Source organism: Trachypithecus francoisi, unplaced genomic scaffold (genome assembly GCF_009764315.1).
Source record: "Trachypithecus francoisi isolate TF-2019V2 unplaced genomic scaffold, Tfra_2.0 Lachesis_group19, whole genome shotgun sequence".
NCBI classification, from domain to species: domain Eukaryota; kingdom Metazoa; phylum Chordata; class Mammalia; order Primates; family Cercopithecidae; genus Trachypithecus; species Trachypithecus francoisi.
The window spans coordinates 19,457,849-19,473,007 of record NW_022681464.1 but is presented as its reverse complement, the minus strand read 5'-3'; the positions used below and the strand labels follow the sequence as shown (position 1 = coordinate 19,473,007).

General features: G+C 39.8%; 1 protein-coding gene across 8 annotated transcripts in view; it reads left to right on the top strand.

Moving 5' to 3' along the window:
• The window catches only part of FHOD3 (formin homology 2 domain containing 3), a 492,791-nt gene that overhangs the window by 206,832 nt on the left and 270,800 nt on the right, over positions 1-15,159 (top strand). For all 8 annotated transcript variants that reach the window (XM_033177891.1, XM_033177890.1, XM_033177884.1 and 5 more), the window contains exon 4: positions 5,565-5,632. In XM_033177891.1, the coding sequence (XP_033033782.1) occupies positions 5,565-5,632 (68 nt within the window). The remainder of the gene's footprint in view (positions 1-5,564; positions 5,633-15,159) is intronic.

Here is a 15,159-nt window from a genome sequence, read left to right as displayed (position 1 = left end):
TTCATATAGATTAACTGTTCTTTTGAGCTTCAATTTTGAAAAACAAAACTACATTAACATTTGTGAATCTCTAAAGTCTGTAGTGAGAATTCTCTTGCTTCAAACAACAAAATCATTATTTGGGAACAGTACTATTTTCTTACTCAGTTTTCTTTGAAATAGACAGTATAAACAAATGACTGTAAAGGGTTTGTTTTGAAAATTAAAGATATTTGGAATGAAGAGTACTTACTCCTCAATTAGAAATTATAGTTTATTTTAATTAAATGACACTTGGCAAAAAAGAGGAGGGGTTTTTGGCACCACTGGGAGATATCTTTGGCATTTGTAGAAGAATGCTTTTTATCAAAGAGTTTGGGATGACATCAGAACCTCCCTGAGGTCTTTAGTTCTAGTGCCACTGAAGAGTAAGTTGTGATGTCATAGAGGTTAAAAATGCAGTGAATGCACAGCAATTAGAAGACAATGGTCAGATTGTATATAAGCCAGATGCAAGTATAACTATAAGAAATTCTACATAGATAGGTTACAAATAAAAGGATGGAAAAAGATACAGCATTCACTAACCCAAGACGGCCATATTCATATCAGAAAAGTAGACTTTAAAACCAGGAATATTGACAGGGATGAAGAGAGAGATTACATAGCAATAAAAGGTCAATACACCAAGAAGCCACAACAATCCCAAATGTAAGCATACCTAACAATAGAACTTCAAAGCACCTAAAGCAGGAACTCATACAGATGAAATAGGAAATATGCAAATCCACTATAATTGTTGGAGACTTCAACTCTCCTTTCACACTATCTATGGAACAAGTAAATGGAAAGTCTGTAAGAATATAGAAGACCTGGACACCACTATTATTAAATTTGATCTAGTGGATATTTGATATTTATAGAACAGCCACTCAATAACAGCAGAATACATGTTCTTTTAAAGTGTACATGAGACATTCACCAGGATAAGCCATATTCTGGGCCATAAAATAAGCCTTAATAAATCTAAAAGATTTGATAAAGTATATGTTCTGACCACAAAGAAATTAAATTAGAAATTAGTAACAGAAAGATATCTGGAACATCTCTAAATATTTGGAAACTATACACTTTAATAAATCATGGGTCAAAAAAAATCACAAGGTTAAGTTATTCCCCACTGAATTCAATATTAATAAAATTTTCAAATAAAGGAAAATGAAAACACAATATATCCAAATTTACAGGAAGCAGCTGAAGCAGTACTTAGAGATGAACTTGTAGCATTAAATACTTCTATTAGAAACAAGACGGGTCTCAAATCATTTAAATTTCTACCTGAAGAAGCTAGAGGAACAAACTAAACTCAAAGCAACCAGAAGAAAGAAAATAATGAAATAGAAATCAGAAGAACAGTAGGAAAAAACCTCTAATGAAATCAATAGCTGAGACTTGAAAAAGGCTAATATAAAATTGATAGATTTCTAGTCAGACTGATCGAGTAAAATAAAAGACACAAATTACCAATTTCAGGTATAAAAGAACATTGCTACAGTTAATAAAAGGATGAGAGAGTATATGAACAATTTATGCCCATACATTTATTTATTTATTTATTTATTTATTTATTTTTGAGCAATAAAGTAAAGAATTTTATTGGTAGTGTATTAGAACCCAAATTATAAAATGAATTTTCATAAATCCATACTAATATAAACACATAAATTGAGATGGGAAAGAATAAACAAATCTCACATGCAGAAGAATTCCAAATAAATTATGTAGTCACTCGAACCTCAAGGAGATGAAACAGAATCCCCTATTCCTTAACTATGAGCTTTTCCTTCCAAAGAAAGCCTACTAAGAGGAAGAAAAAGAATAACTTTAGAAAAACCTGACAAGCACTACCTTAGCCAGGTGATCAAGACCAGCATTTACAGTGGTAAGTCATGTTGATAGTATTCATTTTGTGGTATGACATGATTAAAATGGCCCTTTATTTCTGTGGTCTTTCTCTCAAATCCAATAACCCCAATCTACTCATGAGAAAAGCTCAGACAAATCCCAACTGAGGCACATTTTACAAAATACCTAAGCAATACTCCTCATAACTGTCAAGATAATCAAAAACAAGGAAACTCTGAGAAACTGTCACAACCAAGAGGCAGCTAAGATGTCATGACCACTGAATGTAAAGTGATATGCTAGATGATGCCCATACATTTAACAACTTAAATGGACAAATTCCTTGAAAGACACAAATTAACAAACTTTATTGAAGAAGAAAGAGATAATCAGAATAGCCCTATATTAATGAAGAAATTGAATAAATAACACTAGGTCTATACAAATCCTTTCTGAAAGCAGAAGGGGAGGGAGTACTCTCAGCTCATGAGATTAGCACTGTCTCAATGTCAACACCATTGTAAGAAAAACTATAAACCAGTGTTTCTTATGACTGTAAATGCAGAAATCTTCAACAAAATATTAGCAGTCATTCTCAGCTGATTTTTTCTACTAATATTTAATTTGTATTTTAGAAACTGATTATTTTGACTACAGCACCAAGTAGTAAAACCTTAACGATCAGAACACAACTAATGATGATCTTCATTTAGATGAATCAGAAATGATAATATGTCACTAGTAACTAAAGGAGACTTTAACTGTGATATTTTGAGTCTACTTATGACATATTTCTTCTTGTCATCTGCTGACAAGTAAGAAGGGCTAATGCGAGCCTGTTGCTGTTTGTTTTGTTTTGTTTTGTTTTTGTTTTGAGACAGGTTCTTGCCCTGTCACCTAGGCTGGAGTGCAGTGATGTGATCTCAGCTCACTGCAATCCCCACCTCCCACATTCACGAGATTCTCCCATCTCAGCTTCCCAAGGAGCTGGGATTACAGGCCTGTGCCACCATGCCTGGCTAATTTTTGTATTTTTAATAGAGACAGGGTTTCACCATGTTGGCCAGACTGGTCTTGAACTCCTGACCTCAAGTGATCCGCCTGCCTCGGCCTCCCAAAGTGCTGGGATCACAGGCCTGAGCCACAGTGCCTGGCAGCCTATTGCCTTAAGAGTTACCTGGAATTGACTCTTTTCTACTGATGTTCTTCCTGGATAGGATCAATGTGGTCCACTTCTTTGGTGGTGTACATGGCCCATGCTTTCACTTGATAGTTTTATTCTTATTTATTAGAAGTAGTATTGGCAAAAAACAAAGTCTGTTTCTCTGGGATTTGGGGATTCTCAGATGTTAGCTGTGAAAGCTGGAAGAAGTGAGATCTCCCCAGAGACCAGTGTTCTACTCCAGGCGTGATGCAGTGAGAAACTTAGTCTATTTATTACTCATATGTTGAGGCCACACAGACTCTTCAGAGGTCAGCCTGAGAGTCACCAGGGCCTTGTTTCTTAGAATGAGAGATGAATTAGATGTTCAGATTGGGGATGGTTGATTCCTCTGGAGCTTTCTAGGCTCCTACTTTTTAGGAAGGTGATGCAGTTTTCTCTGAATCAGAACTCATAATTAGCAAGTGTTTGTGGGCTGCATATTGTGTTTAGAGGTGGTAGATTCCATAGTGGTCAAACAATGGGAATCTTTGGAGTCACATACCACCCCCCAGACTCCCACCCCACACCATCTTGCCCCTGCCACTTAGCAGCAATATGTATTAAGTTGTGAGTTTGGAGGAGCCTGGACTGCCCCAGGATGTAAGAGAAAACCACAGTGTCTGTAATACAGCAAAGGAGGGGGCTGTGTGACCGAGGGCTTGGCAGACCGTGCAAAGGATTTTGGATTTCTTTCTGGCTGCAGTGGGCAGCCACTGAAGAGTTTAAACGGGGAAGTGATGTTATCAAGTGGGAGTGTCCACAGGACCCTTGTGTTCTTTGCCAGAAGGCAATATGTCTGGTAGAGAGGCCTTTGAAGAAATGACTGCCAAGCAAGCACTGAGCTCTACCTAACTGTGTCCTTTCAAATCTCTCTCAGATGGGGGCCTATCCACTTCCTGGGCCACTGTGAAAAATCAGCATATCCTTTCTGTCACTAGATGTCTGCAAATTCTTGTGGGGCCATTTATTCCATGCCACTTGCACAAGAGGGGAATGTGACTCTGTCCTGTATCCCTTTAGGCTAGAATTGAAGCCCAAGGTGGTTGGCCAACAACGTGACATTGCTTTGAATGCTTTTATTCTGTCTAAGCATTTTAAATGGTATTTTGCATTCCACTCCATAATATACATGCTTAATTTAACACAGAACCCATTTTCCTTTAATATTCTCTGTTCCCATTTTACAGATGGAGAATCCAAGGCTTAGAGACGTAAAATGTTTTGTTCAAGGTCACATAGCTAGTAAGTGGTGATACCAGGTTTGCAATGCAGGCAGTCTGATTACTTAACCTTTGCTCCTGATAATTCCATTCTTCTCTGTGGTATCCTAGTGCCTAGAACTGTGCCCAGCAGGAGCTCAGTAAACCTGCATTGTGTGATTCTATTGGAAAAGTCTGGCACTGGGGGCTAGGAATGCAACCCTATGCACACCTGAGCTACCTGGATCAGGATCAAGTGTGGGTGCTGGGAGGCTGAGCAGGATCTATGCTCCCTGGTGTCCTATATACCAGAGCAGGACTCCCTCCTGTGTGTCTTCAGCACCTTGCAGCACCCTCACTCTGACCAGCTAGTAATTGTGGCATACTAGTCTGTCTCTCCAGCTGTGTGGTGACCTCTGGAGGATGGGCCCTGTGTTTAGCTCACCTCCTTCTTCATGAGACCTGGTCTAACTCGTATATTTGAAATGTGACTGCTCAACAGTGGGCTTATGGAAGTCAGCCAAAATCTTCAGCCAGAGAATTCTAAGACTGGGATCTTTCATCTGCCTTGCCCGTGGCCAGGACCATCCTTGAACATGAGTGAGAACTCAGGCCCAGGCAGAGCTAAGGCTGGCTTCCTGCCCAGAGGCCCTCATGCACCTAGAAGGAGCCAGCTAGTCCATAGAGCTACCATGCTGCCCTTGGGTCTCCCGTGCTGCCTAGGGAACTCTAGGACTTGAGGAGTGCTCAAGGCAGCCAGCACACCCTAGAAACAGGAGATGCAGAAAGCATCAGGGTGCAGGGCCTGTAAGACAAGGGAGGCATGAGGTAGAAGGATGGATTCTGTTCCAGCTGCATGGATTTTTCTGGGTATAGTTGGCCATCAAATGGAAATAGTCTATAAACTGGAAAACAGAATCTGCAAACAGCTGGAAATAGAGATCTGGAGAGAGGAAGGATGGAAGATGAGGGTGAAAATTTTAGGTGATAGTTGTCAGTGAGAGCCAGAGTGGATTTCTACCTGTTTGAGAGGGAACAGGCAAAAGGACGGGCCCAAAATCTGTCCCATCCACACATTCTTTCGTGCCACCTGTCACACACCAGGTATGTATATGCAACATTCTCCTTATGGTTGGGGATAAGGTCTGTATCCTGAGTGAAATGAATTGGCTTTCATTACCTTTCCAGGGGTAGTTTTGTTATCATTCATATCCTCTCTGTTTTCACTGTCAATTGAGTCAGTTTAATTAATTTATATGTTATATTCTTTATTTCAGAAAAACTATACAACTCCAGTGGACGAGATTTGAGAAGGGCCCTTTTCTCCCTGAAGCAGATATTTCAGGTAAATAGGAAAAAAGATAAGTACTTACCTGTTTTTACATTGCTGTGAAATTAGATACAGGCAAGCTTCTACCTGTACTTATTATGAAAAGGAAGGACAAATTTAGATTACAATGTTTATCTTTAGATTACAATATAAATTAGGTCATAATATCAGTTGGTAATTTTTATCATGTCAAATATTTCAAACATAATTAAAAGTAAAGGCAACTTTATCACATATTTTTCCATATTTACTTCTAGTTTTTTTTTTTTTTTCATTATTTAAGTTCTGGGGTACATGTACAGAATGTGCAGGTTTGTTACACAGGTATACATGTGCCACGGTGGTTTGCTGCACCCATCAACCCATCATCTACATTAGGTGTTTCTCCTAATGCTCTCCCTCCCCTAGACTCCCACCCACTGACAAGCCCTGGTGTGTGATGTTCCCCTCCCTGTGTCCATGTGTTCTCATTGTTCAGCTCTCACTTACGAGTGAGAATATGTGGTGTTTGGTTTTCTCTTCCTGTGTTTGCTGAGAATGATGGTTTCCAGCTTCATCCATGTCCCTGCAAGGGACATGACGTTCTTTTTTATGACTGCATAGTGTTCCATGGTGTATATGTGCCACATTTTCTTTATCCAGTCTATCATTGATGGGCATTTGGATTGGTTCCAAGTCTTTGCTATTGTGAATAGTGCTGCAGTAAACATATGTGTGCAAAGCCTATTCGAGGTATAACTGAAGACTTGTGTTCTGCTCCCCCATCCTAACCAACCTCTTTCCACGCTACCCCCACATGCATGTTTTCTAATGGTAAATGTTAACCAACAATATGTGATATTCTTTTGTATGAACTGTATACATATGTGATCATGTTGCATATATCCTACTTCTGCTTACTGAGAATGGGATAGGTGTAGGCATAGCTGATGTAGCTCTGATTGAGGATTGCATTGGATGAATAAAACACAAGTTGTTTTGTTCATTCTTCTATTGGCAGATGGTTTGGTTAATGTCCAGTGTTCTGCTGTTATAAACCATGCTATTGTGGCTATGCCCCCTTGTGTACCTGTGCAAATCTGTCTTGGATTCCATAGTATCCTTGCCTCCTAAGCCTTCCCTCCATTTCTCCCCTGAGAAAGTCACCAGCACAATGAAGAGGACTAGGACAGGTGTGCAGACAATATCCAAGATGATCAGCCGTGTGAGGGCAGGGTCAGGAGATGGATTCGTGGAGAAGATGGCCTTTGCATTGAGCTTGCATCTCAGGAGATGGATTCGTGGAGAAGATGGCCTTTGCATTGAGCTTGCGTCTGTCTAGGTTCATTGTTTTCCTTCTGTTAGGATTTTGGATTCTAGTTTACATTCTACTTCTTTTCAGTTCCCATCTCATCTACATCCTTAAAAGATTATCTTTGTCAGTGATAGTTGTCAGTGAGAGCCAGAGTGGATTTCTACCTGTTTGAGAGGGAACAGGCAAAAGGACAGGCCACATATCTGTCCCATCCACACATTCTTGTCACATTCTTATTTCACTGTGTTCAGTCGTACCACAGAGTCCCTTCTGTGTGTTGACATTTCTGGAGACAAGTCCTCTTTGTTTTCTTCCAACAGCCATGGGTTTGAACCTGGTGCACCCTTGCTTCACCACACTGCATACCTCAGAAATGCCTCGGGGTTTAGAGGTCTGCCTTGGTTCACTCCTGGAAAATTGCAGCATCTCTTCATGATGCTGTGTGTGTTTGGTCCTCCCTAACTCAGTCCATTCTTAGCTTCCCACCAGAGGGAGTTACTGTCTTCTTGGTTCCATGCTGCCTTCTGGGTTACATCTGAATTTCTCAGCATAACATGGAAGTCCTTCTTGATCTGGCCTCTGCTGCCCACCTTTCTGTCCTTGGCTACAACCTGAATTCCTCCTGAAGTTGTACTCCAAAAGTAAGGCATGCCCTTTCTGTTCTACACCTTCACCCTGGACCTACAACTTGTTGATTGATTGATTGAGATGGAGTCTTGCTCTGTCACCCAGGCTGGAGTAAAATGGTGTGATGTTGGCTTATTGCAACCTCAACTTCCCAGATTCAAGTGATTCTCCTGCCCCAGCCTCCTGAATAATTGGGATTACAGGCATCTACCACCACGCTTGGCTAATGTGTATATTTTTAGTAGAGATGGAGTTTCACCATATTGGCCAGGCTGGTCTCAAACTCCTGACCTCAGGTGGTTCACCCACCTAGGCCTCCCAAAGTGTTGCGATTATAGGTGTGATCCACCACACCTGGCCTGGACCTACAACTTCTATCCCAGAATGTTTTGCTACCCCACACCCACTCTATATGTTTCTCAGTTTTCCTTCTGATATCTTCCTGCTAGGGATGCCCTCTCAGGGATGCCCTCTCAGAATGATCACTCACCCTAGTTAGGGTTCTACCAAATACCATTAAAAGTATCCTGTGCTTACCTGTTGTACAGGTTGAGATCCTAATTTGAAAATCCATTAGAAATGCTCCAAAATTTGAAAAATTTTGAGTCCTGACATGATGCCACAAGCAGAAGATTTCACACTTGATCTCCTGTGACGGTCACAGTCAAAGTGCAGGCTCACAACACACGATTTATTCAGCATTCCCAAGGGAAAAAGACCTTCCCGCCAGCTTTCAGCTGTGATATATATTTTCTACCCATGCCCAGATTCCTCCATGCAAGCATGCCCACAAAGGGCAATAACATGGCATGTGTGAAGGCTGGACACACCAATGGGAGGTTCCCCACAATGCCCACATGGTCCAAGACGTATATGCATTACTCATTGTGTATGTTTGCTTATTCTGTGCTCTGTGGTATAAAGGTATTGTTGAAAATGTCCAAAAGGCATGCAGATACCTGCTTGGGTAACAGTGATAAAAACGAGAAGTCATATCTGTTTATCTATAACACAGAGTGAAGCTGTTGGAGAAACTGGGCAGTGGTGTAAGTGTGAACTGTCTTACAGAAGGATATGGTGTTAGAATGATCACCATAGATGACCTGAAGAAACAGAAGGATAAACTGTTGAAGTTCTGTGGGAAAAGCAATGAGCAGAAGTTACTGAAAAATAGGAGAACATTGCATGAAGCTAAAAGTGAAGATCTCAGTCGTGTATAGAGTGGATCCATCATTGATGCAGTGAACACATGCCACTTAATGGTATGCTGATCACATAACAAGCAAAGATCTATCATAAACTGAAAATGGAAGGGAGCTTACCATATTTTCAACAGGCTGATTGAAGAAATTTAAGAAAAGACACAACATTAAATTTTTAAAGATTCGTGATGATAAAGCTCTGCTGACCACAAAGCTGTGGAGAAATTCATTGACAAGTTTGCCAGGGTCACTGCTGATGAAAATTTGATGCCAGAACATGTCTGTAATGTGAATGAAAAAACATTACTGTTTGTGGTTACAGGCCCTGAAAGACACTGCCTGGAGCTGAGGAGATAGCTCCTGTGGGAATTACGGGTGCCCAGGACAGAATAACCGTGCTGGGCTGTGCTAATGTCGCAGGCACACATACATGAAATGTTGCTGTGCTAAGCAAATGCATCCTCACTGTTTCAAAGGAATGCATTTCTTACCATTTCATTATTATGCTAACAAAAAGCCATGGATCATTATATCATCTTTTCTGATTAGTTTCATAAACATTTTGTACCGGGGGCTTGTGCTCACTTCAGGGAAGCTGGACTAGATGATGATGGCAAAATTTTGTTTTCCTTGACTGTTCTGCTCATCTTCCAGCTGAAATTCTCAAAAAAATAATGATTGTGCCATGTACTTTCCCTCAAATGTAATTTCATTAATTTAGGATCTTCTTAGATCAATGAGGAATCAATTCTTAGATCCATTAATAAAGAATATTCTTAGATCAATGAGGAATACATGTTAAAAACACTTTTTTTGAACAGCATGCTAGCAGCACTGAAGTTTTCAAAAGCAGTTTAGCATGAAGGATGTTTAGCATGAAGGATATACTGCTGCCAACACTGGAAACATAGTGACTAAAGACACAGCTGTGCATGCCTGGCACAACCTCTAACCTGTGACTGTGTTTAGTGATGATGGTGAACAAGTGGTGACTTTGAAGGATTCTATATGTCAAGTGAGAAGAAAATGATATCTGACCTCCTTATAAATACAAGAATTGTTTGCATGTTTATCTTCAGAGTCCATCAGTGAGCTGGAAGAAGTGGATATTGAAGTTTTTAACATTGATGAAGAGGCCCCAGTTGTTCATTTGTGAACCAATGGTGAATTGAAATAGCTAAAATGTTTCTGAATCAAGGTGATCTTGTGTAAATGATGATGAAGATCACACTGTAGAATAAGTGCCTAGAGATGACATGGCAAAAATATGTGATGGGCTTACTGAAGTGTAGATCAGTGTGCGTTCAAAACAGAACATGTTTTGAAGAAATCATGTTAGTTTATAAAAGCAAATATTTCTAAGATAAAAACTCCTGTTAATGAGGCAGATGATTGTGGAGAAAACATTTTTAAAAGCCCATCCAGAAGAATGCCTCCTCATCCCTAGAGGACCCACTTCTTGTCCCTCAACTACTTTTGATGTTTATTCTCACCCCCCAAAATAAAATATAGTGTATAGTAGCCTTTTAATCAAAACACAACATTTTAGGGGGAGACTGTAGCAGATGAGACAGGCATTCTGGTGATTCCACTGTACTACTTAGTTATCCGGAACATGTTATGTTTTTTCGTTGTATAAGTGGCATGTCATCTTTTTTCCTCTTAAGTACTTACGTGTGAATAAGTGTAAGAAAATGATTGCATATTGGTACCGTATAAATTCAGAGTCAGGAATGGTGGTGATGCCAAACTAGCACAGATCACCCATGTGGGTGGCTAAGATAGCGACACCTTTGCTTTCTCATGCTTCAGTATTCACACAAACTTTGTTTCAAGCACAAAATTATTTAAACTATTGTACACAATTAACTTATGCTATATGTAAACCTGTATGAAACCTAAATGAATCTCATGTTCAGACTTGGGTTCCATCCTCAAGATATGTCATTATGTACATGTAAATGTTCTCTGAAACACTGCTGGTCCCAGACATTCTGGATAAGGGATATTCAAACTGTATAGAACTTAAGATACTTCAGAGCACTTGTCTTGAGTCTGGTAGTCTGTGAGCTCACTGGGGTTCATCGCCACGCCTTTTGTGCCTAGCATAGTATCTGGTACCACTTAAACTATAAATGAATGGACTGGGTAACTTGAATTGTCTTCTAGCAGATGTCTCTGTCTTCAGTCTTTCCTGTCTCTAATTTCTGTGCTAACTAATTAATTTCCCAAAACTCCACTTCAGAGTATCCACGTGTGTCTTCCTGATACATAGCTGAACACAACAAAACTTCACCCTCCGTTATGATCCCCAACTGCAGTTGGGCTAGACTGTTTCTATGCCACCAGAGGGCCATGCTCACAGCACTCCTCCACTTTCCTCATTTAGTCTATCAGCCTGCCTCTTGTCTCCATTCTTCAGCTTTGACTTCTCTCACACCTGATAGAGAGCTGGTGGCAGAGCCACACAGCTAATAGCTATTCCAAATGACTTAAAAACACTGTAATTTGTTCAGTGTTAGTTAGATATACCCTAAGAACAAAAAGAACCACCAAAAAATCCACAACCACAACAAAACTGTTTACAATAATCCTATTGGTGATGATGGTGTTGATATTACTATTCTGAGACTGATGTGTGTGTGAGATTCTAATTGTCATTCTACGCATTCTTAAACATTAGGATTCTTAAGTTTAACAACTCTGTGTTCCTGATTTTAATTGGAAATATCAGAATGAACCTATGTATATTATCTTAAGCAAATAATAATTAAAAAAAAAAAAAAGCTAGAAGCAATAATTCATTAGCAAAAAGTACCACTAGCAATGAGATTGTGGTCTGAAACACCAAAAGGAACCAGAACAACTTGGAGAAGTGGCTGATTCTAAGTCTGGAGTAGGAAATGTAATAAAATAAACTAATTTGGAACATCTTATACAGAGAGAAAGAAAGCTATCAAATAGTCTAGGATTATTTCCGAAATAACCCAGAAGCAAGTTGAAGGGTCTCCCACTGGCTGGCCAAAGATGGGACAGTGAGCATCAATAAGGGTGATAATTACACTGGATCAAAACACACTAAGTTTGTATTAATGAGTTCATAATGATGCTGCAAAATAACAATGGATTGACCAAAAAAAAAAAAAAAAAAAAAAAAAAAAAAACAGGTGAAAGATGCTAGTGAACTAGCTTACTATTTGGCAGATGAATTAAATTTTAGTATCTCACATTTATTTTGCCTTGTCACTTATGGATTTTAGGATGATCGAATAGTTGAGGGGAAGTTTTTTTGTAGAAATATTCTACCTAATAAGCAAGAGGGAGTAACAGAATGAGAATATTACCATCCTTCAGCCCCTAATGAATGATTTAATGGATCTATGTGGTGAGCCCCAAGAGCTGCTGACATGATGAGCATGAGATTCAGCCAGGTATTACGTGCCTCCCAATGGAAATACAAACTACCATCGATGATGTGGTCAAGCCAAACAAATCACCTCTGGATCTGCATGCCTGTATATGCAATAAACTATTTGTAAATGATCCAAGACAGAGGCACACGTTAAACTATACCACAGGGGTGTAACCAACAAAATCCGGACTGTGGGCTACTCTACAGGACAAATGATCCAGTTTCTTCAACACACAAATTCTAGTGGGAAAGAAAAAAACTCATTGAATTAAAAGATGTTCAAGAGTCATATCAACTAACTGCCATGTATGAGTCTTACTTGGATCCTAATAAAACTGTGAAAAACAGTATTTATGCAAAAAGAAATTAGCCAGGCATGGTGGCAAGTGCCTGTAGTCCCAGCTACTCGGGAGGCTGAGGCAGGAGAATGGCATGAACCAGGGAGGCAGAGCTTCCTGTGAGCAGAGATCGCGCCACTGCACTCCAGCCTGGGCCACAGAGTGAGACTCTGTCTCAGAAAAAAAAAAAAAAAAAAAAGAAAGAAAAGAACAATATTTATGAGACAGTTGGATATGTGGCCACTGACCAGACATTTCATAATGAAAAGTATTTTTTATTGTGAGTACATATTTTTAAGAAGAGTTCCTGTAGTTTAGAGATACATATTGGAATGTTTATGGATTAAATGATGTGATGTATGGGACTCACTTCAGATTAATGTGGCAGGAGAAAGGGTAGGATGATCAATGAAACAGGGTTGGTGTGCGTTGATTGGCACCTGGAGTTCACAAGATTATTCTGTTGTCTTTTGTATATGTTTAAAGTTCTCTCAATTGAAAACATTAAAAAATAAACATGCTTGGACTCTTGTAGATCCTTTCAACCAAGTTTACTCTGTAGTGTTTGTTCTCTGAATTCCCAGGACCATCATTAAACAAATATTTTTGAACAGCCTCATTGGCACCGTCTAGGCAAGGAAGAAGGTGCTTGTTACTAGAAGTTTATAGTCTGTTTGGAAGACCACACACGGGTGCACAAAACAGCACTCGACCACAGGGCAGTGATGCATGGGGGGATTAACTGGATTACATAGGCAGCGGTGCTGTCTGAGCATGGATCACCACCTTCCATACCTGTGGGTCAGTGTCTCCATCATCTCTTGTGTTTTCTAGGTGTGGACGTTCTTTTCCAAACTAGATTGTAAGTGTCTGAAAAGCAGAGGCATTGGTCATCTCTTTGGGTTGAATATTCCTTGACCGATAGGCATTTAAAAAATGATCACAGTTTAATATATGACATTACAGAAAATTCTGAAATGCAGCAATAAGCACCTATCAGTGTTAACATTTTGATTTCATCTATTCTGAAACCAGTGTTTTGAAAGTCATTTCTTAATGCTCATATATTTTAGGATATATGTGTAAAATCTAGCACATTGCCAATTTGGAAGATTTTTCCCAAATTAATTATCAATAAATTTCTCTTTCCTGAGTGCCTTATCTACATACGTGCATACATTTCAGTTCTGAATGATTTTTATAAACACTGTCTCGCCTGTCCAGTGTTTTTTCCAAGTGCCTTTGCCAGCCAGTCAATTCTCTGGTATATTAATATTAGTGATTAGCTTGAGTGGTTTCTTGAGAGCTTGTTCTCACTTTTTCACCATGAAGTCATGTGTGAATCTAGTCTTAGTTAAAGTAATAAACATTTGTTACGTGCTTGGAAAAACTTTCTGACTAGACATGAGCTCATCTAAATGTTCACTTTTCACATATGCTGGTGGAAAAGGATATGGATGGAGAGAGAATTATTTTTTATTTCCTTTATACATATGAGCGTAAAGTAATTTTCCAAAAACTCATGATATTGTCCCATTTTCTTTCTTCCAAAGCCATGATTATCTTGAAGTCTGAGTTAACACAGCTGTCTTTCATTACGTTCAGGGCGCAGGCATCACTCACCCACCCTTCCCCCCAAGTCAGCCCTGACCCTGAAGAGCTCTTTCCTGGGTCAAATGGAACCTTTGCTGAGCCTGCCCACATTTACCTAGTCCCCCATCCATATAATTGAAAAATGCCATAAAAATCAAAATAAGGGGCTGATTTCATGTAGGAACAGGAGAATTATGCCAGTTCATCTACATTTTCTCTTTTGGAGATAAGCCATGGTTGCTGGCTTTTCCTATAATAATAACCTTTCATTATTCCATTAAGCTTTCTACCATTTACATCACTGAGGTTTTTTATTTTTGCTCTGTTGTGATCATTTAAGATGAATGTTTCAGCTTTATCCTAGATGCCTTTGAGACAAGGCACTGTCCAATTGAGGAAATCTCCCAGTCTCAATTGAGGAAAACAATGGTGGAAAGATCTCTCTCAGAGAGCTTGGTACTACGAAAAAATGACTGGGCTTGGGTCTGGCTGAATGGAATTAAGTGATCTTGCCCACATCTTTTTTTTTTTTTCTTTTTGCCTCTCCTGAGTCTTAGTGTCTTTATCGGTAAAGAAAAGCTAGCATTAAATCAGTGGTTCTTGAATAGGCAACCCTTGAGGATTTCCTAGGGAATTTAATAGCAGAGCCTGGGCCCCACCCCAGAAATTTGGATTAAATCCATCTGGGTAAGGTCCTGCTTTCTAGTCCTTCTTAAAGCTCTCCAGATGATTCTAATGTGAGAACCGTCTGAGCTCTTCAGAATCACCTGCTTCTGAGCTTGAGAAACAGGGCCTTCCTGTGGAGATTCCTAATCAGGAGGGCAGGAGTGGGGCCTAACAAGTTCCCAGGTGGTGCGCTTGCTGCCAGTCTCTGTTGGCTGATAGGTCTGGAGACTTCTGTCTGAGAACCACTGGATGAGATGACCCATGAGGTTTCTTTCATGTCGTGCCTTCTGTGATCAGGTCTGCAAGCCGGCCAAGGCGGTCCTTTCGAGGGATGGCATGGTTGCTGCAGGTTAATGCTGCACTCTGCTTCCATGCTTGTCCTGCAGGCAGTACAACTACTGGAGGTTGGA